The sequence below is a fragment of the Amblyraja radiata genome, chromosome 30 (genome assembly GCF_010909765.2).
Source record: "Amblyraja radiata isolate CabotCenter1 chromosome 30, sAmbRad1.1.pri, whole genome shotgun sequence".
NCBI lineage: Eukaryota > Metazoa > Chordata > Chondrichthyes > Rajiformes > Rajidae > Amblyraja > Amblyraja radiata.
This window is the reverse complement of record NC_045985.1, coordinates 16,844,027-16,867,259: the sequence shown is the minus strand read 5'-3', so window position 1 is coordinate 16,867,259 and position 23,233 is coordinate 16,844,027. Positions and strand designations below refer to the sequence as shown.

At 47.4% G+C, this 23,233-nt stretch overlaps 2 protein-coding genes across 2 annotated transcripts in view; both read left to right on the top strand.

Moving 5' to 3' along the window:
* Positions 1–23,233, top strand: part of LOC116989973 (stonustoxin subunit alpha-like) — a 224,785-nt gene that overhangs the window by 4,301 nt on the left and 197,251 nt on the right. The gene's annotated exons all lie outside the window — the stretch shown is intronic.
* The window catches only part of LOC116989977, a 32,585-nt gene continuing 11,986 nt past the window's right edge, over positions 2,635–23,233 (top strand). The window contains exons 1-3 of the mRNA XM_033047531.1: positions 2,635–2,722; positions 4,929–8,524; positions 9,259–9,369. Coding sequence (XP_032903422.1) covers positions 2,635–2,722; positions 4,929–8,524; positions 9,259–9,369 — 3,795 coding nt within the window. The remainder of the gene's footprint in view (positions 2,723–4,928; positions 8,525–9,258; positions 9,370–23,233) is intronic.

Here is a 23,233-nt window from a genome sequence, read left to right as displayed (position 1 = left end):
CTTTTCAGAATGGCAGGCAGTGACTAGTGGGGTACCGCAAGGCTTGGTGCTGGGCCCCCAGCTATTTACAATATATATGATTTGGACGAGGGAATTGAATGCAGCATCTCCAAGTTTGCGGATGACATGGAGCTGGGGGGCAGTGTTAGCTGTGAGGAGGATGCTAGGAGGCTGCAAGGTGACTTGGATAGGTTGGGTGAGTGGGCAAATGCAGGGTAGATGCAGTATAATGTGAATAAATGTGAGGTTATCCACTTTGGTGGCAGAAACAGGAAAGCAGACTATTATCTGAATGGTGGCTGATTAGGAAAAAGGGAGATGCAATGAGACCTGTGTGTCATGGTACATCAGTCATTGAAAGTAGGCATGCAGGTGCAGCAGGCAGTGAAGAAAGCGAATGGTATGTTAGCATTCATAGCAAAAGGATTTGAGTATGGGAGCAGGGAGGTTCTACTGCAGTTGTACAGGGTCTTGGTGAGACCACACCTGGAGTATTGCGTACAGTTTTGGTCTCCTAATCTGAGGAAAGACATTCTTGCCATGGAGGGAGTACAGAGAAGGTTCACCAGACTGATTCCTGGGATGTCAGGACTATCATATGAAGAAAGACTGGATAGACTCGGTTTGTACACGCTAGAATTTAGAAGATTGAGGGAGGATCTTATAGAAACTTACAAAATTCTTAAGGGGTTGGACAGGCTAGATGCAGGAAGGTTGTTCCCGATGTTGGGGAAGTCCAGAACAAGGGGTCACAGTTTAAGGATAAGGGGGAATTTTGGACCGAGATGAGAAAAACATTTTTCACACAGAGAGTGGTGAAGCTCTGGAATTCTCTGCCACAGAAGGTAGTTGAGGCCAGTTCATTGGCTATATTTAAGAGGGAGTTAGATGTGGCTCTTGTGGCTAGGGGGATCAGGGGGTATGGAGAGAAGGCAGGTGTGGGATACTGAGTGGGATGATCAGCCATGATCATATTGAATGGCAGTGCAGGCTCGAATGGCCAAATGGCCTACTCCTGCACCTAATTTCTATGTTTCTATGATAGGTGCACCATTCTCCTGCCTTCTTCCCATAACTCCTGACACCCGTACTAACCAAGAATCTATCTATCTCTGCCTTTAAAATATCCACTGACTTGGCCTCCACGGCCTTCTACGGCAAAGAATTCCACAGATTCACCACCCTCTGACTAAAGAAATTCCTTGTCCTGAAGGGAAACTGAAAGAGAGGTGGGGATGGGTCAAAGACTGGCAAGTGATAGGTGGATACGGGTGAGAGGGCTTCTCATCTCCTTCCTAAAGGAATGTCCTTTAATCCTGAGGCTATGACCTCTAGTCCTAGACTCTCACACTAGTGGAAACATCCTCTCCACATCCTCTCTTACCAAGCCATTCATTATTCTGTACGTTTCAATGAGGTCCCCCCTCATTCTTCTAAACTCAAGACGTCAAGAATGGTCCTTATCTCTCCAAACCTGTCCTATCCATGTACCTGTTTATTAAGAAACAGTTGGGATTTCTGCCTCAACTACCTTTTCTTGCCGCTTGTTCAATGCACCCGCCACCCTCTGTGTGAAAAGGTTACCCCTCAGATTCCAAGGACGTCTTTTGGGAAGGAGATGAGGTGGTATTTTGTTCGTCAGAGGGTGGTGAATCTGTGGAATTCTTTGCCACAGAAGGCTCTGGAGGCAAAGTCAGTGGATATATTTAAGGTAGAGAAAGATTCTTGATTACTACAAAGGTATCAAAGGTTATAGGAAGAAGGCAGGAGAATGGGGTTATTAGGGAGACATGGAAGAATGGCGGAATATACTTGATGAGCCAAATGGCCTAATTCCACTCCTATCACTTATGATCTTCACCTTGTTTCCCTTCCCTTGTTTGAGGTGTATCTCCACCGGACCCTGCCCCCCAATGTCCAGCAGCGGAAGGACCCTAGACAGTGGTCCTCCCCCATGGAGCCTTGGCGTTGGCTGCACCAAGCTTCAGTGCGTCCCTCAGCACGTACTCCTGCAGTGTGGAGCGGGTCAGTCGGCAACATTCCCCAATGGATGTCTGGCTGAAATTTTTTTCCTGAAAGGAAGGAATTTTCAAGGCGGGAATGTGGGACCAGATGGATTGTTCTTACCCAGAGCTAGTATCGACTCAATGGGCAGAATGGCCTTCATCAACATGAAAATCATACTGTGATTCTCAGTGCAATAGTTAACATCTCTCTACATAAACACTGGCGCAGTGGTATAGTTGCTGCCTCACCGCACCAGAGACCCGGGTTAGATCCTGACCACGGGTGCTGTCTGTACGGAGTTTGTACGTTCTCCCTGTGACCTGCGTGGGTTTTCTCCGAGATCTTCAGTTTCCTCCCACACTACAAAGATGTACAGGTTTATAGGTGAATTGTCTTGGTATAAATGTAAATTGTCCCGAGCGTGTGTAGGATAGTGTTAGTTTTTGGGGATCGTGGTCGGCACGGACTCGGTGAGCTGAAGGGCCTGTTTCCGCACTGTATCTCTAAACTAAACCTTTTTGGTCACATGTTCAAAAAGCCGTACGTCGAGTGGATTCATTTTCAATTTTATTCCTCGTTCTGTTTCAGATCACTGGATTTTGTTGACTGTCCACTTCCGGTTCAGTGATGAGTGAGTGCTTGCAACTGGCCACTCTGGGCCGGCCTTTCCAGTTGGGAATGCTGTACGACTGCCGATCAGATGCTCTGATCCCAGGTACTGGAATGTCTTAACACAAATCATGAAGTCACATGAGCCCAGAGTAGATGAAACGAAAGACATGATAAGGGAATAACATATAGTGCAAGGTAAAGCCAGCAAAGTCCGATCAAGGGTAGTCCAAGGGTCACAACGAGGTAGATAGTGGTTCAGGACTGCTCTCTGGTTGTGGTAGGATTCACATCTACCTTCCACTCAATGAATTTCAACATGAGGGATTTTGTCAAATGCCCTCTGGTATGGGTTGGTATGGGGGGTGATCTTATAGAGGTGTGTAAAATCATGAGAGGACTAGATCGGGTAGATGCACAGAATCACTTGCCCAGAGTAGGGGAATCAAGGACAAGAGGACTTGGCTTTAAGGTGAAGGAGAAAAGATTTAATAGGAATCTGAGGAGTAACTTTTTCACACAATGGGTGGTGGATGTATGGAACAAGCTGCCAGAGGAGGTAGTTGAGGCTGGGATCATCCCAATGGTTAAGAAACAGTTAAATGGGTACATGGATAGGACAGGTTTAGAGGGGTATGGCAGGCAGGTGGGATCAGTGTAGCTGGGACATGTTTGTCAATGTGGGCAAGTCAGGCCTCTTAAAGGGCCTGTCCCACTTGCATGACCTTTACAGGCACCCGTGATAGGTTGCTGAAATTTTCAACATGTTGAAAATTCAGCGGCGACCAGAAGGACACTACGACTCTCTGGAGACCTCTCACGACCATAGGAGACCTCTCACGACCATACAGGCGACCCCTGGCGACATGTCACGGGTGACCTCTCACGACCATACAGGCGACCCCTGGCGACATGTCACGGGAGACCTCTCACGACCATACAGGCGACCCCTGGTGACATGTCACGGGAGACCTCTCACGGCCATACAGGCGACCCCTGGCGACATGTCACGGGTGACCTCTCACGACCATACAGGCGACCCCGGGCGACATGTCACGGGAGACCTCTCATGACCATACAGGCGACCCCTGGCGACATGTCACGGGTGACCTCTCATGACCATACAGGCGACCCCTGGCGACATGTCACGGGTGACCTCTCACGACCATAGGAGACATCTCATGACAATACTGTATGGTCGTGAGAGGTCTCCAAAGAGACATAGCATCTTTCTGGTCGCTGCTGAATTTTTAACAAGTTGAAAATTTCGGCGACCTATCACGGGTGCCGGCAGTCGCCTGTAAAGGTCACTTAAGTGGGACAGGCTCTTTACATGCTGCATCACTCTATGATAGAGTGGTGGTCAATGCAGGGCCATAAGTTCAGGTCACCAATCTCACAATGGTAACCACAACTTTGTCAGTTATAGTCCAGTTTATGTAATGGATTGAATATTGAGCGGTACGGTGGCACAGAGCTAGAGTTGCTGCCATACAGCACCAGAGACCCAGGGTTGATCCTGACTACGGATGCTGTCTGTACAGAGTTTGTACTTTCTCCCCGTGACCTGCATGAATTTTCTCTGGAATCTCCGTTTACCTCCCACACTCCAAGGACGTACAGTTTTGTAGGTTAATTGGCTTAGTAAAATTATAAATTGTTCCTAGTGTGTGCAGGATAGTGTTAGTATGCGGGGATCACTGGTTGTCGCGGGCCTGATGGGCCGAAGGGCCTGTTTCACGCCATATCTCTAAACTAAACGTGGATATTTGAAGAATATTTGAAGATGATCCAAATCACCGAATTGCCAGAATTGCCTCCTGACCCGCTGTAGCACTCAATGTATTTTTTGTTTAGTTTAGAGATACAGCACAGAAACAGGCCCTTTGGCCCACCGAGTCAGCACCGACCAACGATCCCCGTACATTAACACTATCCTACCCACACTTGGGACAATGTTACACTTATACCAAGCCAATTAATCTACAAACCTGTACGCCTTTGGTGTGCGGGAGGAAACCGAAGATCTCAGTGAAAACCCACGGTCACAGGGAGAACGTACAAACTCTGCACAGACAGCACCCGTAGTCAGGATCGAACCCAGGTCTCTGGCGGTGTAAGCGCTGTAAGGCAGCTACCGCTGTGCCACCATACCGCACCTATTGTTCATGTGATCAATCCAGTGAGTGTAGAGTGTTTTACTTTCAGCCCAAGACACATCCTGTACAGAGATTGAATCTATTGAAGGAATATTATTCACTTTCAGTAATTTTAACAATATTAACAGTTTTGATCGCTGATTTATCCTGTAGGCATCACCCTGTGGGACCTGCAGACACTGCAGAGCAACCTTGACCGTCGTGACCAGCCCAGCACTGAGTTTCACATCATTGCGTCAGACTCCATGGAGAAGAAAGCCAATGCCCTCAATGTGTCAGGGTCACTGAAAGTGAGTTTCCTGGCTGGGTTAGTGGAGGTGAAAGGGTCGGCAAAATATCTCAGAGACACGAAGGAATCAAAGCAACAAGCAGGAGTTACCCTTCAGTACAAAGCAACAACCAGGTTTGAACAACTGACGATGAGTCACTTAGGGATACAGAATATTACCTACCCGAGTGTGTTTGATGAGGGCTCAGCCACCCATGTCATTACAGCAGTGCTGTATGGGGCCCAGGCCTTCTTTGTGTTTGATCGAATGACTTCTTCAACAGAGAACACACAGGATATCCAGGGCAACATGGAGGCGATGATTAAACTTCTTCCTCAGATTGCGATTCAGGGCGAGGCCTCCCTAGAAATGACAGAAGAACAAAAGTCTCATGCCGAGAAATTTAGCTGCACCTTTTATGGGGACTTCTCACTGAAGAACAATCCCACCACCTTCAAAGACGCCATCAATATCTACGCAACACTTCCAAACCTCCTGGGTCCAGATGGAGAGCATTCAGTGCCCATCACAGTCTGGCTCTATCCTCTCAATAAACTCGACTCAAAAGCTGCCCAGTTGGTGAGGGAGATCAGCGTGGGACTGGTCAATCGCTGCCAGGATGTCCTAGAACAGCTCAATGAGGCTGCGATGAGGTGCAATGACCTGATGAAAGACAGTGTCGCAGTTCAGTTTCCCGAGATTGGGGACAGGATACTTCAATTCCGAGAGAAGTGTCTGGAGTACAAACTGGTTTTCCAAGGGACCTTAGCCAGAGTTTTACCGTCCATTCGGGGCGGTGGGAAGGAGGAAGGGTTGCTGGCGGACATACTGAAGAACAGGGAGCAGTCACCATTTAAACACCAAGCACTGACCACATGGCTGGATGACAAGGCCAGGGAGATGAAGGTTGTGGGATCTTACCTCAGCATATTGAAAGATATACCAGTTGTGAAATCAGAGAGTGAGTTAGATGACATGGATTTAGCAACAGTTTACGTGGTCTGCTTTACATTTACAACATTACATCATGAGGATCTCTACCTGTCAGAAGCAAACATCTATCTCCAATCTCCCACAGCTCAGAAAATGGAGACACAACCTCCTGCTGATGGAGCCTGTACACAACGACAAAGTGACTTCTGGTTTAACTTGCCATCTGTGTCCCAGCAGATGAGGGAGCTATCAGGATCATTCCTGGAATTTGCCACCGCCAATATAGCAGATGGGAAAATAAAATTTGCTGTTGGATCTGTGCGGGATGACAGCAACATAGGAGCGTTTATTTACCTGTATGATAGAGGATGTCTAGAGAACCAGTGCTTTGTTCCTCCGTCACAGCCCGAGATACCTACGTCTAGTAGAACAACACATGACAGTGTGACTCTGCATTTACAGCCACCAACATTTGGTACCGGTGAGATTGTGGGCTACAAGGTAGAGTACCGAGGTAGCCAGCAGGAGGAATGGATAATTCTGGACACACCTGATCAATGCCACTCCTTCACGATATCTGGGTTACTGCCACACCAGGAATATCACTTCCGATACAGAGCAGTGACCAAGGTCGGGGTCAGCAAGGCCAGTGAGATCTACAATGTCTCCACCCGGCCGATAAGTCATCCTGGTAAACCGGTCTTCCAGGATCAGTCACCCAGCCCAACACTGTCCGGGGACGGACCAAGTCAGAATGAAGTATTTCATTACAGGAAAGAATACAAGGAAGAACCTTCGATGGACGCATTGGACGGATCATGGGAGCAGCTTCAGACAAAAGACAGACAATGCCACGATAGTTCAGATGGACCAAAGAGAATTGCCCTGAAACTTCTCGAACAAGCTCAATTAATATCCAGAGGAAACCCTTCCATTTACAAGCTCAACCTAGAAAGGGAAGTGTTTAATCAGTCCAAGCAGCTTGTGAAATGCTCCTTAGGAAAGCCCACCACTACGCACAAGATGAAGACAATTATGTTGCTGGGGGCAACTGGATCAGGAAAGACAACCCTCATCAACGGGATGATCAACTACATCTTGGGCGTGGAGTGGGGGGACAACTTCAGATACCAGTTAATACAGGAGGAGACGGGAAAATCCCAGGCTGAGAGCCAGACATCCTCCATCACTGCCTACCATCTCCACCACCAGGTAGGGTTTAACATCGACTGCTCTCTGACTATCATCGACACGCCAGGATTCGGGGACACCAGGGGCATCAGCCGGGATCGACAGATCACTGACCACATCCGCGAGTTCTTCACTTCCCCACAGGGCGTTGATCAGATCGACGCGGTCTGTTTCATCGTCCAAGCCTCCTTGGCTCGCCTGACCCCGACACAGAAATATGTCTTCGATTCCATCCTTTCCATTTTTGGCAAAGATGTTGCGGAGAACATTCAGATACTGTTGACGTTCGCGGACGGGCAGCGCCCCCCAGTTCTGGAGGCCCTGAAAGCCGCCCAGGTACCCTGTTCTAAAGACAAAAAGGGATTGCCAGTACACTTCAAGTTTAACAATTGTGCCATTTATGCCCAGCGTCCGACCTCTGGTGACGAGGGAAGATCTGACGACAGCGGGGAAGAGGATGATGACTTTGACCAGATGTTCTGGATGATGGGAACAAACAGTATGAAGAAGTTCTTCACAGCTCTGAGCACGATGCAGGCGAGGAGCCTGTGCCTGACCAAAGAGGTTCTGAAGGAACGTAGCCAGCTGGAGTCTGTAGTGGCCGGGTTGCAGCCTCTGATCCAAGCTGGGCTGACCAAATATGAGGAGCTCAAGAAAACCCAACAAGTTCTGGATCAAAACCAGTCCAACCTGGAAGAAAATAAAGATTTTGAGTACGAGGTCGATGTGACTGTTAAAGAAAAGAGGAAACTTGGCAGCAATGCTCCATTAGTAAACAACTGTACGGTTTGTGAATACAGTTGTCACGACCCCTGTACGTATGCAGTTTATATTTTCAAATACTGGTGTTCATCAATGGATGGGTGGGGAAATTGTAAAGTCTGTCCGGGGAAGTGCAGCGTGCTAAAACACATGAGGGAAAAGTACAGGTATGTCTGTGTAACAAAAAAGGAGAAGAGGACGTACAACGAACTGAAGGAAAAGTATGAGAAGGCATACGGTGAGATGAGTCAGCAGAAGGTTATGGAGTTACTTGAGCAGGAGTGTACTGAGGTGGGGAACACAGTTCTGGAGCTGATTCAAGAATTATCCCAGGGCATTAGACGACTTGAAGAAATAGCCCTGAGGGCAAACCCGTTGTCCACCCCGGCTTACATTGCCCTCCTGATTCAGGCTGAGAAAGATGAGGGGAAGCCAGGTTACATTGAGCGAATTCAGGCACTAACCGCTGTGAAGAAGGAGGCAGAGGTCAGAGAACAAATCGCGAACAATGAGAAGCTGTCACCAGAGTATTCGGAGGAAGGTGCGGCGGGAGGGAAAAGTACTGGAGAAAAGTTAAAGAAAAAAATGCCAAACGTGATGAACTGGTTCTCACCCAATTAGTAACAGAGAATCATTCCAGCTGTTTTTCAGTGTGTTTCACTCAACTGATACACAAATCCTCATTCAAATTCCTCGTTCTTCCCCTCCCCCATCTGCCCATAGTCTTTCACACCGAACCTTCCTTCCTCGAAGCTGCCTTCTTCTCAACATATTCCCATAGGGGCCATATCTGAGGAAGGGTGTGCTGGCGTTGGAGAGGGTCCAGAGGAGGTTTACTAGAATGATCCCAGGAATGAGTGGGTTAACATATGTTGAGCGTTTGACGGCACTGGGCCTGTACTCGCTGGAGTTTAGAAGGATGAGAGAGGACCACATTGGAACTTACCGAATAGTGAAAGGCCTGGATAGAGGGGATGTGGAGAGGATGTTTCAACTGGTGGGAGAGTCCAGGACCAGAGGTCACAGCCTCAAAATAAGCGTGTTTGGTATTCCAAATAACACAGGAATCCTGGGATTTGTAAAAAGGTCATTCGCAATAAAGAAAAAATGAATGAAGCGCTGGTTGTATAAACTGTGTATAAATTCTTATCTTTATTCATAATTTATGTGTAAAAATATATTAAATCTGAGGAACGGGGGTGCCAGGTAGCGGGAGAGTGGAGTGTAACAGCGAGAGAGAGTGGGAGGCGGGGACAGACTAGACCGGCGGAGAGATATTATTGCCAGCTGCGCTACTGAGCGCACACAGACACGTGCCTCTTCCACAGCCAGGATCGGACCCGGGTGCCCGGCGCCGCAAGCAATGCCGAACCACCACCATCCCCGACTCCCCCAGTGTTCCCATTGATGGATGGTTCTCGGCTATCGCCGGCCCCCAGGTGGGTTGGCCGGCACCGGCACCCCCATCCTACCCAACGGCTTCCCACCGATGACCGTCGCTCAGTCCCCATCGGCTCCAAGGGGCCAACCGACAGCCACTGGATAAGGCAAGAGGGGCAGCGGACGGTCCCCGGCCCACCAGAGAACAGCACCCCTGGGAGCCGGAGCCAGCGCCCCCCCTCCACACCGGCTGCAAACGCAAGGCGCCAACACCCCAGGCCAGTGCCCCGCCAGCCCAGCCCAGGGCCACTCTGGACACCTCCAGCTGTCGAGAATGTTTATCGCAAGTGACCTATGACCTGGGCATGCAGTCGTAACCTGCGTATTAAAGGAGGTTCTTTTAAGAAGGATAGGAGGAGGAATTTCTTCGTCTTAGGGTGATAATCTGTGGAATTCTTTGCCACAGAAGGCTGTGGAGGCCAAGTCAATGGATATTTTTAAGGCAGAGATAGATAGATTCTTGTTTAGTACGGGTGTCGGGGATTATGGGGAGAAGGCACGAGAATTGGGTTGGGAGGGAGACATAGATCAGCCATGATTGAATGGTGGAGTAGAAATCTACGCTTTTAAAATGTCCATTGAATTGGCAATGAATTCCACAGATTCACCACCCTCTGACTAACAACATTCCTTTCTAAAGGTACGTCCTTTTATTCTGAGGTGATGGCCTCTGATCTTAGACTCTCCCACTAGTAGAAACATACTCTCCACATCCACTCTATCCAGGCCTTGCACTGATTCAGTAAGTTTCAATGAGGTCCCCCCTCATTCTTCTAAACTCCAGCGAGTACAGGGCCAGTGCTGTCAAATGCTCATCATATGTTAACCCACTAATTTTAGTAACCATCCTCTGGACCCTCTCCAACACCAGCACACCCTTCTTCAGGTATGACGCTCTCTGCTAAGGAGTTAATTGCTCGCAATAATCTAAATGTGGTCTGACCTGCACCATATAAAGCCTCATCATTACACCCATGCATTTGTAACAAGTGCTTCTCCAAACAAAGCTCTTCCCTCTGTGCAAGTGTACAGCAGTCCTGTGCCTCAGCTTTATTCCCCATATCTTCTCTACGAGTGACGTTAAGTTCAGAGCCCTGGAATTACCTGGTTTATCCCCGCTGCCCTTCTTGAATAAAGGGACCACATTTGCTGTCCTCCTGACTTCTTGCACTTCACTTGTTATAGTGAACAGTAAGAATCTCTGCCAGGGTCAAAGCAATCTCCTCCCATAGCAGCCTGGGCAACATCCATCGTAAATCTCATCCAAGGTATCTAATATTTCCTTTTTAATGGTAACATGTTCAAGGTTCAAGAAATGCAATATCCTTCCCTTCAGTAAATACAGAGCAGAGGTCAGAGTGAGGCCCAGTGCAAATTGGAGGAACAGTACCTCATATTTCACTTGGGCAGCTTACACCCCAACGGTATGAATTTTTACTTCTCAAACTTCAAGTAATCCTTGCTTTCCCTCTCTCTCCATCCCTCCCCTTCCCAGTTCTCCGACCAGTCTGACTGTCCCCGATGACATTGTATCTGTTTGCTTTGTTGTCACCTGCCCCGAGCTGACAATGATCTACTCAGTCTGAAGAAGGGTCTCGACCCGAAACGTCACCCATTCCCACTCTCCAGAGATGCTGCCTGATCCGCTGAGTTTCTCCAGCTTTTTGTGTCTATTGTCGGTGTAAACCAGCGTTTACAGTTCCTTCCTACACAGGGGAGAGATATTCAGATCAGACTTCACCTTTACCTTGTGGTTCCATATAGAGATGGATCCTTTCACTGGATACACGGTGGCACAGTGGTAGAGTTGCTGCCTTACAGCGCTAGCAGCGACGGAGACCCAGGTTCGATCCCGACTATGGGTGCTATCTGTACGGAATTTGTACGTTCTCCCTGTGAAAGCATGGGTTTTCTCCGAGATCTTCGGTTTCCTCCCATACTCCAAAGACGTACAGTTTTGTGGATTAATTGGCTTGGTGTATGTTTAAAATTGTCCATTGTGTGTAGGATAGTGTTAATGTGGGGGGATCGCTGGTCAGTGCGAACATGGTGGGCCAAAGGGCCTGTTTCAGAGCTGTATCTCTAAACTAAACTAAACTAAAACATATAATGCTTTGGGCCAGTACTTAATATTGTCTGCTAGTGGTCCCTCTTTGCACTTATAATCATTCTTTCATTACCTCTCTATACGTCCAACACTAGAAGTATTCACACTGGGCGGTGCGGTGCGGTGCCACAGTGGTAGAGTTGCTGCCTCACAGCGCCAGAGACTCGGGTTTGATCCTGACTACGGGTGCTGTCTGTGCGGAGTTTGTACGTTCTCCCCGTGACCTGCGTGGGATTTCTCCAGGATCTCTGGGTTCCTCCCACACTCCAAAGACATGCAGGTTTGTAGGTTAATTGGCTTGGCATAATTGTAAATTTTCCCCGGTGTGTGTAGGATAGCGTTTCTGTGCAAGGATCGCTGGTTGGAACTGTCTCAGTGGGCCGAAGGGCCTGTTTCCGTGCTGCATCTCTAAACTAAAACTAAACTACATCTTGGGGTTTCACATAGATTAGTCCCCAATGGGTTTTATCCATTTACTGGATAAATATAAAATGCTTTGCACCCGTTCTTAATCTTGTCTGCCAGTATTATTTTGTATTGTTCATTGGATGTAATCAATTTTTAATTTCTGCTCTTTACTTCTAATACAATGTTATCCCCTATTCCTTCTACTTCCCCCTTTTAATTCAATTCTTAATAACTTTTCTCTTTCAAAACAAATAGGATAAATGGCAGACATCGATAGCGTGACAATCATAACTCACCTGAACCATTCTTTCTGAAGACACAAAGAACTGTAGATGCTGTATTTTTGCTTAGAACAACGTGTTGGAGTAATTCAACTGGTCAGGCAGCATCTCTGGAAGACATTTCAGGTTGGGGCCCTTCTTCAGACTAATGTAGTAGGGGAGAAAAAGACGGAAATAAAGTGGGGGGGGAGGGGGGGGGGGGGGATATTTGACAGGCTTTGTCCTGCCCCATCCCTTCAGCTTTCTCCTGCCTATTTTGAAACGTCACCTGTTCACATTCTACAGAAATGCTGCTTGACCCACTGAGTTACTCCAGCACTTTGTGTTCTATGCATTATCCTTAGTAGTCACCAGAAGCTACAAATCAAGGAGAATGAACACTCTCTATTGAGGGAGGACTAGTCACATCTTCCCATTTCCACCCCTTTCCACCTTCCGCAGAGACCGTTCCCCCACAACTCCCTGGTTAACTCATCACTTCCCACAAAACCATCCCCTCACCAGGTACCTTCCCCTGCAACCGCAGGAGATGTAACACCTGTCCCTGTACCTCCTCCCTCGACTCTGTCCACAGACCCCGACAGTCCTTTCAGGTTAGGCAGAGGTTCATTTGTACCTCCTCCAACCTCATCTACTGTATCCATTGTACAAGATGTGGATTCTTATACATCGGCAAGATCATATGTAGACTGGGCGATCGTTTTGCTGAACACCTTCGCTCAGTCCGCCTGGGCCTAACTGATGTCCCGGTTGTTGAACACTTTAATTCTCCTACCCATTCCCACACTGACCTTTCTGGCCTTGGCCTCCTCCATTGTCAGAGTGAGGCCAAATGCAAATTGGAGGAACATCACATATTTCGCTGGGGCAGCTTACAATCCAGGGGTATGAATATTGATTTCGCTATCTTCAAGTAACCCTGGCATTCCCTCTCTCTCAATTCCTCCCCTACTCAAGTTGCACCAGCTTCTTGTTCTCACCCAACAGTGGCCCGTTTCCTTTATCACCGTTAATTTTTGCATATCTTTCATTCTTTGTTCTATATCTCTCTACATCACTGTCTATATTTCTTGTTTCCCTTTCCCCTAATTCTCAGTCTGAAAAAAGGTCTCGTCCCGAAACATCACTCGATCCTTCTCTCCAGAGATGCTGCCTGTCCTGCTGAGTTACTCCAGCTTTTTGTGTCTCATCTCTCTTGAGGTATCAGGATATCTGAAAAGAGGGAGGCAGAACAACGTGTGTGTTTCCATCAGGGAATATCATTTGTAAGGCAGCAACTCCACCGCTGCCACACCGTGCCGACCTAATAGGTTTAAGTGTGGGGGGGGGGGGGGGGGGGGGTTATTTGATGGGAACCTGAGGGGCACATTTTCACACAAAGGGTGGTGGGTGTATGGAACGAGCTGCCGGAGGATGTGGGTGAGGCAGGGGCTATCGAAGGTACATGGATAGGACAGGTTTGGAGGGATATGGACCAAACGCGGGCAGGTGGGACTAGTATAGAAGGGACATGTTAGCCGGTGAGGGCAAGTTGGGCTGAAGGGCTTGTTTCCACATTGTAAAATTCTATTACTCTATGACCCGAAATGTCGTCTGTCCATTTCCAGATGCTGCCCGTTCCTCCAGCACGTTGTGTTCTGCTCATGTATCAGGGTATCTGTACAGTGGGGGTGTGTAGAGGGAGGAGTCACGGTGGAAGGGAGAAAGGGGTAGATGCAGGAGGTATTTGGACAGAAAGAGGGAGACACAGCAGAGAGAAAGAGGAATGAGCGAGAGATGTCAGAGCATGGGATAGACATTTGGGAAAGAGACGGGTGTTGGTGAGCGGGTATGATGATGGAGAAAAGCGACAAGAGGGGTGACAGAGAGGGGGCAGAGTCAACAGCAGAGAGAGGAAAGCAAAGGTGATGAGGAGGTGAGCGGTGTCGGAATAACGGAGAGAGGTCATGGAGAGGAACAGAGAGTGGTAGAGAGATCATGGAGAGAGAGAGAGAGAGAGAGGTAGTGGTGATAAAAAAGAGGGGTCTGGTGGCAGACACAGGGGGAGACAAGCGACAGAGTGGGGGAGTGGGGGAGGTGACAGAGAGTGGTGCAACAGGAGAGGTGACGGAGAGTTGGGCAATGGAAGAAATTACAGAGACTGGGGCAGTGGGAGAGATTACAGAGTGGGGCAGTGATAGAGATTACAGAGTGGGGCAGTGGGAGAGATTACAGAGTGGGGCAGTGGGAGAGGTTACAGAGTGGGGCAGCGGGAGAGTTACAGAGTGGGGCAGTGGGAGATTACCTAGACTGGGGCAGCGGGAGAGATTACATTGGCATTAGAGGGAAATAGAAGAATAGGGCGGCATGGAGGCACAACGGTAGAGCTACTGTTTTACAGCACTAGAGACCCAGGTTCGATCTTGACTACGGGTGCTGTCTGTGCGGAGTTTGTATATTCTCTCCGTGACCTGCGTGGGTTTTCTCCGAGATCTTCGGTTACCTCTCACATCCCAAAGACCTACACTCTACCAGATTTGTAGGATAATTGACGGTATAAATGGAAATGTAAAATTGTCCCTAGAGTGTGTAGGGTAGTGTTAATGTGCGAGATTCGCTGGTCGGTGCGGGCGTGTTGGGCCGAGAGGCCTGTTACCCGTGCTGTATCTCTAAGCTAAACATCTTCCCTGTACACTTTATGGAATCCAGAATAAGGCACAATACCCCAGCTGACCTGGGTCAGCATAAGTTCCCACCTTTGTTAATCAGTTAATAAAGCCCCACATGTTGTTTTGTTAATTAATCTTGCATTCTTCAGCCTTTCTCAATCCTTGTGTTTCCCTTTTCTAATTCCAGCCCAATAAGGAAAAACAAAATACGAGGACATTTAGTTAAATGAAGTGCAGCCCCAGTTAGAAGCTACACATCTCCTCCAGAACAAAGTAATCGCTTTCCCTGCTTTATTTTGTACGTGTTCAGTAATCAAACAAAGAAATGCTTTATAAAATGAAATAAAATGTTTACAGGCCTCAATGCTAGTGTCTGGTTGGTAGTCCCTTTTTGCAAAAAGCAAAATATCATGTGATTTCTCAGAACGCTCTGATCAAAATTGTTGTAAATAGTGCAGTCAGTTACAGTAATCTCCAGAGGAAACAGAGTGGTGAAATAGGCAGATAAAGCAATGATGATATGATTTAAAGAAGGGCAAAGGGTTAGTAGTCAGTGACAGGATGGTACGACTGGGGCAACATTGTGGCACAGCGGTAGATTTGCTGCCGTACAGTGCCAGAGACGCAGGTTTGATCCTTACTACAGGTGCTGTCTGTGTGAAATTTGCACATTCTCCCCATGACCTGCGTGGGTTTTCTCTGGTGCTCCGGTTTCCTCCCACACTCCATAGACCTGGAAGTTTGTAGGTTAATTGGCTTCAGTAAAAATTGCAAATTGTCCCTATCGTGTGTAGGATAGTGCTAATGTACGGGGTGATCACTGGTTGGCGGGCCGAAGGGCCTGTTTCCGCGCTGCATGTCTAAACTAAACTAAAATTATGTGCAGCTAATTATGGTGCAAAGTTCTGATCAGGTCCCTGTGGAGTAACTGTACACTGAGGCAAAGGTCCATTGTTAGTGCTGTGGTCAGGATGAACCCCTGCCTTTAGCACTAAAACAACAACACACACAGATGGATACACATCCCCACTGTAGATACCCTGATACATGAGCAGAACACAAAGTGCTGCTGGAACAGGCAACATCTGTCGAGGGAAATGGTTTGTAGGCTCATTGGCTTGATATAATTGTAAAATGTCCCTAGTGTGTGTAGGATAATGTTAGTGTGCGGGGTGATCGCTGGTCGGCCCGCACTTGATGGGCTGAAGGGCCTGTTTCTGCGCTGTATCTCTAAACTAAACTAAAGTGATGAAGGGGCAGGTGGAGAGATGCAGAGTGTGGTCGTGGAGAAATACCCCTCCTCGGGATCGTGCTCATGTTTGGATGAGGGTGAGGACTTACGACCATGCAAGTGGAGGGTGGAAAGAATAATGTAGTGGTGACAGGGTGGCATGTTCAAGGGGACATGCAATGGTATCTGCAGCAGAGACAGAGAGCAACTGTACCATGCCAGGATTAAGGACATCTCTGGAGAAAGAAGGAGCTCACCAGCAATGAGATCCTGAGGCAATGACCATAGAGACAACATGCCTATCTGCCAAGATGCCCCATCTACACTAGTCCCGACTGCTCACGTTTGGCCCATAACCTCTCCTCTCCATGTACCTGCCCAAATATGTTTTAAATGCTGTTATAGTACCTGCCTCATCTATCACCTCTAGCAGCTCGTTCCATACACACACCACCTTCTGTGGTCACCCCTCAAGCTAGTATTAAATCTTTCCCCTCTCACCTTAAACCCATGTCCTCTGGTTCTTGATTCGTCTACTCTGGGCAAAAAGCTCTGCACCTACCCTATGATCAGAGACACCTCTATAAGATCACACCTCATCTTCCTGCACTCCAAGGAATAAAGTCCCAGCCTGCCCAACCTCTCCCTATAGCTCCGGCGCTCAAGTCCTGGTGACAAGTTCCTTGTTGAGGTTGATGTTGAGCAGCTGGGTAACAGGCTTTCCGATCTCCGTGCTGTTTCCAGGGATGTTAACCAAGACTAAATCTCAAGTGTACTGGAAGATAACAACCTTAGAGAAAGAAGCACTTTGGTCTGCCTGAAACCTGTTGGACATTCTGTACAACGTGAATTCGAAGAGGGAAAGTTTCCAAACTGCACATCTAGGCTTCTGGAGTACTTGCTGAGGGACGCTGGTGATCAGTGCAGCCAATACAAATAATTTGTGGTGAAGAACTACAACGCCAGGAGACATTGTTGAGATGGGCAAGACTTAATAATAATCTGAGGGGCAACTTTTTCCACACAGAGAGTGGAAAGTATATGGAGAGTGGTAAGTATATGGCCTTACCTGGATCGCCGTTTATAACCATATAACATATAACAATTACAGCACGGAAACAGGCCATCTCGGCCCTTCCAGTCCGTGCCGAACACTTACTCTCACCTAGTCCCATCTACTTGCATTCAGACCATAACCATCAATTCCTTTCCCGTCCATATACCTATCCAATTTATTTTTAAATGATAAAATCAAACCTGCCTCCATCACTTCCACTGGAAGCTCATTCCACACAGCTACCACTCTCTGAGTAAAGAAGTTCCCCCTCATGTTACCCCTAAACTTTTGTCCCTTAATTCTCAAATCATGTCCTCTTGTTTGAATCTTCCCTACTCTCAACGGAAAAAGCTTATCCACGTCAACTCTGTCTATCCCTCTCATAATTTTAAAGACCTCTATCAAGTCCCCCCCTTAACCTTCTGCGCGCCAAAGAATAAAGACCTATCTTAATAATAATAATAATAAATTTTATTTATGGGCGCATTTCAAGAGTCTCAAGGACACCTTACAAAAATTTAGCAGGCAGAGGAAAAACATGTAAGGGGAATGAAATAAATAGTAGAGACATGACTAGTACACAAAGTAAAGACAGAATTCAATACAAAACACAGAATGAGGCAATTAATGCACAGATGAAAAGGGACGGGGACGTGGGGCTAAGGATAGGCAGAGGTGAAGAGATGGGTCTTGAGGCGGGACTGGAAGATGGTGAGGGACACGGAATTGCGGATCAGTTGGGGGAGGGAGTTCCAGAGCCTGGGAGCTGCCCTGGAGAAGGCTCTGTCCCCAAAACTGCGGAGGTTTGACTTGTTGATGGAGAGGAGACCAGCTGATGTGGATCTGAGGGACCGTGAGGGTTGGTAGGGGGAGAGGAGGTCAGTGAGATATGGGGGGGCCAGATGGTGGAAGGCTTTGCAGGTGAGGATCAGGATTTTGTAGGTGATCCGGTGGGAGATGGGAAGCCAGTGAAGTTGTTTGAGGACTGGAGTGATGTGATGCCAGGATTTGGTATGGGTGATGAGTCGGGCGGCTGCGTTCTGGACCAGTTGGAGTCGGTTGATGTAGGTGGAGCTGATGCCAAGGAGAAGCGAGTTGCAATAGTCCAGTCGGGAGGAGATGAAGGCATGGATGAGTCTTTCAGCAGCGGGCGGTGTGAGAGAGGGTCTGAGTTTGGCGATGTTGCGGAGATGAAAGAAGGAGGTTTTAATGACATGGCGGATGTGAGGCTCAAGGGAGAGGGTGGAATCAAAGATCACGCCAAGGTTGCGGGCCTGGGGAGACAGTGGTGCCGTCGATGTTGAGAGTGGGGTTATTGATTTTGCTGAGTGTGGCTTTGGAGCCTATGAGGAGGAATTCTGTCTTATCGCTGTTGAGTTTGAGGAAATTATGTTGCATCCAGGTTTTTATAGCTGACAAACAGGAGTTGATATGGGAGAGGGGGGGGGGGGGGGGGGGGGGGGTGGGGGGGGGATTTGGTGCCAAGGTAGATCTGGGTGTCATCAGCGTAACAGTGGAAGTCCAGATTGAAGTGGCGGAGTATCTGACCAAGGGGGAGGATGTAGATGATGAAGAGGAGGGGGCCGAGTACGGAGCCTTGGGGAACGCCTTGAGTGACTGTGGCTGTAGCAGAGGTGTGGTTGTGGAGAGAGATGAAGTGGGATCTGTTGGAAAGGTAGGAACGGAGCCAGCTGAGTGCAGAGCCTTCAATGCCGAGGTCTTTGAGTCTGGTGAGCAGGATGTTATGGTTCACTGTATCGAAGGCTGCGCTCAGGTCGAGGAGGATGAGGATGTTGAGGGAACCAGTGTCAGCAGAGGTGAGGAGGTCGTTGAGGACTTTGAGGAGAGCAGTTTCTGTGCTATGGAGGGGGCGAAAGCCAGATTGGAGGGGTTCAAGTAGGTTATACGCAAGGAGGTGGGAATGAAGTTGCGACGCAACAATACGCTCCAGGGTTTTTGAAAGAAAGGGGAGGTTTGAGATTGGGCGGTAGTTAATGAGAGAGGAGGGATCAAGACCAGGTTTCTTTAAGATTGGTGTAACAGCAGCAGTTTTGAAAGCGGAGGGGACAATTCCTTGGGACAATGAGGAGTTGAAGAGATTAGTGAGGTTGGGGCAGAGAACGGGGAGGCAGGACTTCAACGGGGAGTGGGGAGAGGGTCGAGGGAGCAGGTAGTGGGTTTGGAAGAGCTGATGAGTTTGGAGATTTCAATAGGGGTGACCAGGTCAAACTGGGAGAGGAAGCAGTGTGGAGGAGGGGTAAGGAGGTCAGTGGAGATGTTGAAAGGAGGGGCCTTGGTAGGTGGTGGAGTAGATGCTGGGGAGTCGGGTACAGGGGATAAAGATTGATAGATGGTGCTGATTTTATCAGCGAAAAAGTGGAGGAATGAGTTGCAGAGAACCGGAGTAGAGGTAGGGAGAGTGTTGGCTCGAGGCTTGAGGAGGTTGCCCACTGTGGAGAAGAGGGTTCTGTGGTTTAGGCAGGGATCGGTGAATATGGAGGAGAGGTAGGCAGATTTTGCAGCAATGAGAGCATCTTTGTAGTCAGTGAGGTGGAGTTTATAAGCTTCAGGGTGGACTGTGAGAGATGATTTCTTGGTAAGTCGTTCGAGTTGGCGACCAGTCTGTTTCAGTTTACGAAGTGCAGGTGTGTACCAGGGTGAAGATGTGTTGAAAGTTACGGTTCTTGTTTTGAGGGGGGCCAGAGTGTTGAGGGAGGTAGACAAGGTGGAGTTGAGATGGTTTGTGAGATCATCAGGTGAGATGGGGGTTGAGTCCAGGGGGAGAGTGGTGGAGAGCAGTTCAGAGAGATGGTGGGGATCAATGGATTTTTGATTACGGAAGGTGATTTCTCGGAGGAAGCGGGGGCGAGGTGTCAGAGAAGGGATGGTGAACCGTATAAGCTTGTGATCAGAGAGGGGGAAGAGGCAAGGATGGAGGTCGAGTACCGGTTGATTTGTGGAGCAGACCAGGTCAAGGATGTGACCTTTGTCATGGGTGGGAAAGGTGACATGCTGAGTGAGAGAGAAGTTGTCCAGTAAAAAGGCGAATTCAGATGCGAGCTTGCAGGTGGGGGAGTCCATGTGAATATGTAAGTCACCAAGTAGCAGCAGACGTGGGGTTGTTCAACCTTTCTCTGTAACCTAGGTGTTGAAACCCAGGCAACATTCTAGTAAATCTCCTCTGTACTCTCTCTATTCTGTTGACATCTTTCCTATAATTTGACAACCAAAACTCTACACCATACTGCAGAATTGGCCTCACCAATGCCTTGTACAATTTTAACATTACATCCCAACTTCTATACTCAATGCTCTGATTTATAAAAGCCAGCACACCAAAAGTTTTCCTTACTACCCTATCTACATGAGATTCCACCCTCAGGGAACTATGCAGTTATTCCTAGATCCCTCTGTTCAACTGCATTCCTCAATTCGCTACCATTTACCATGTACGTCCTATTTTGATTTGTCCTGCCAAGATGTAGTACCTCACACTTATCAGCATTAAACTCCATCTGCCATCTTTCAGCCCACTCTTCCAAATGGCCTAAATCTCTCTGTAGACTTTGAAAATCTACTTCATTGTCCACAACACCACCTATCTTAGTGTCATCTGCATACTTACTAATCCAATTTACCACACCATCATCCAGATCATTGATGTATATGACAAACAACAGTGGACCCAACACAGATCCCTAAGGCACCCCACTACTCACCGGCCTCCAACCTGACAAACAGTTATCCACCATTACTCTCTGGTATCTCCCATTCAGCCACTGTTGAATCCATCTTGCTACTCCACTAATAATACCCAACAATTGAACCTTCTTAACCAACCTTCCATGTGGAACCTTGTCAAAGGCCTTACTGAAGTCCTTATAGACAACATCCACCGCTTTACCCTCATCAATTTCCCTAGTAACCTCTTCAAAAAATTCAAGAGGATTAATCAAACATGACCTTCCAGGCACAAATCCATGTTGACTGTTCCTAATCAGACCCTGTTTATCCAGATGATTATATATATTATCTCTAAGTATCCTTTCCATTAATTTGCCCACCACTGACGTCAAACTAACAGGTCTATAATTGCTAGGTTTACTCTTAGAACCCTTTTTAAACAATGGAACAACATGCGCAGTACGCCAATCCTCCGGCACCATTCCCGTTTCTAATGACATTTGAAATATTTCTGTCATAGCCTCTGCTATTTCTACACTAGCTTCCCTCAATGTCCTAGGGAATATCCTGTCAGGACCTGGAGACTTATCCACTTTTATATTTTTCAAAGTGTCAGTACTTCCTCTTCTTTGATCTTCATAGTTTCCAAAGCTACTCTACTTGTTTCCCTTACCTCACATAATTCGACATCCTTCTCCTTGGTGAATACCGAAGAAAATAAATTGTTCAATATCTCCCCCATCTCTTTTGGCTCTGCAGATAGCTGTCCACTCTGACTCTCTAATGGACCAATTTTATTCCTCGTTATCCTTTTGCTCTTAATATAGCTGTAGAAACCCTTTGGATTTACTTTCACCTTACTTGCCAAAGCAACCTCATATCTTCTTTTAGCTTTTCTAATTTCTTTCTTAAGATTCTTTTTACATTCTTTATACTCCTCAAGCACCTCATTTACTCCATGCTGCCTATAATTATTGTAGACCTCTCTTTTTCCGAACCAAATGTCCAATTTCCCTTGAAAACCACGGCTCTTTCCAATTATTACTCTTTCCTTTCAACCGAACAGGGACATAAAGATTCTGTACTCTTAAAATGTCACCTTTAAATGTCCTCCATTTCTCTAGTACATCCTTCCCATAAAACAAAATGTCCCAATTCACTCCTTTTAAATCATTTCGCATCTCCTCAAAGTTAGCCTTTCTCCAATAAAAAATCTCAACCCTTGGTCCAGTTCTGACCTTCTCCATAATTATATTGAAACTCTGGAGTGTTCTGCTTCAACATCATGGAGCTGTGGTTTGCGGAGCATCCAGCCTCGGCGGCGCTGATTTCAACATCGCGGAGCCCTGGGATCCCTTTGCCGAGGGCCGCCAGTGTGAATCTCCACCCAGCTCAGCCTGTGGACTTTGGGAGCCGCGGTGTCCGGTAGATTCGTAAGTCCAAGTCGCTGAGAATCTTCTCCCGTTCCGACGTCGGATGGTGACCACAAATTTCATTGTACCAATTGGTGCATGTGACAATAAGTATCTCTTGAAATGAATGTGGAATATTAAGAAATAAAGATACTACAAATACACTAAGAGCAAAAATGTTTTTTTCTCGCCTTCTTCATAGCAAAATCATCCAGAAGTTCACCAAGATCTGTTTGTCTAAGTTTGTCACTCTCAATGCACAGAATGCTCATTGCAGACAACCTCTCTTGAGACATTGTGGACCTTAATTCATTTTTAATTCTGTTCAGTCTTGAAAAAGACCTCTCTCCCGAGCAGTTGGTGACCACTAAGCTAAGAAACAGCTGCAAGATTGCTTCCGCATTAGGGAAGGCCATCTGAATTGTTTCCTTGTATATTATTTGATAAAGGTCTGTATGAGACATAGAATGCTCTTCTGAATGCCTATGGCTTTGTCTCACGTACGAGTGAAAGTGCAATATTTCATCAGTAAGTTTCAGTCAAGTCAAGTCAAGTCACATTTATTTATATAGCACATTTAAAAAACAACTCTCGTTGGCCAAAGTGCTTTACGTTCGTTATAAAAATAGTAAAAACAAACAAACTACATACATATATACATATAGCCCTCGCTCAGTGGACGTCAGGAAAGGCTTGGGAGTATAGATACGTTTTTAGTCTTGACTTAAAGGAGTCGATGGAGGGGGCAGTTCTGATGGGAAGGGGGGATGCTGTTCCACAGTCTAGGAGCTGCAACCGCAAAGGCGCGGTCGCCCCTAAGCTTATGCCTAGACCGCGGGATATTCAGCAGCCCCAAGTCGGCCGAACTGAGGGACCTGGAGGTGCAGTGGTTAATTCTTTTGAGTCTTTTTTTCAGGTCAACATCTTCTGGGTATGTTTCCATCAACAGTTCAACACCTTGCTGAATTTCTTGCTCAGATTAGCAAGAAAGGAAACTGTTGTGCAACTTCACTTTACACAGTACCTCTTCTTTTT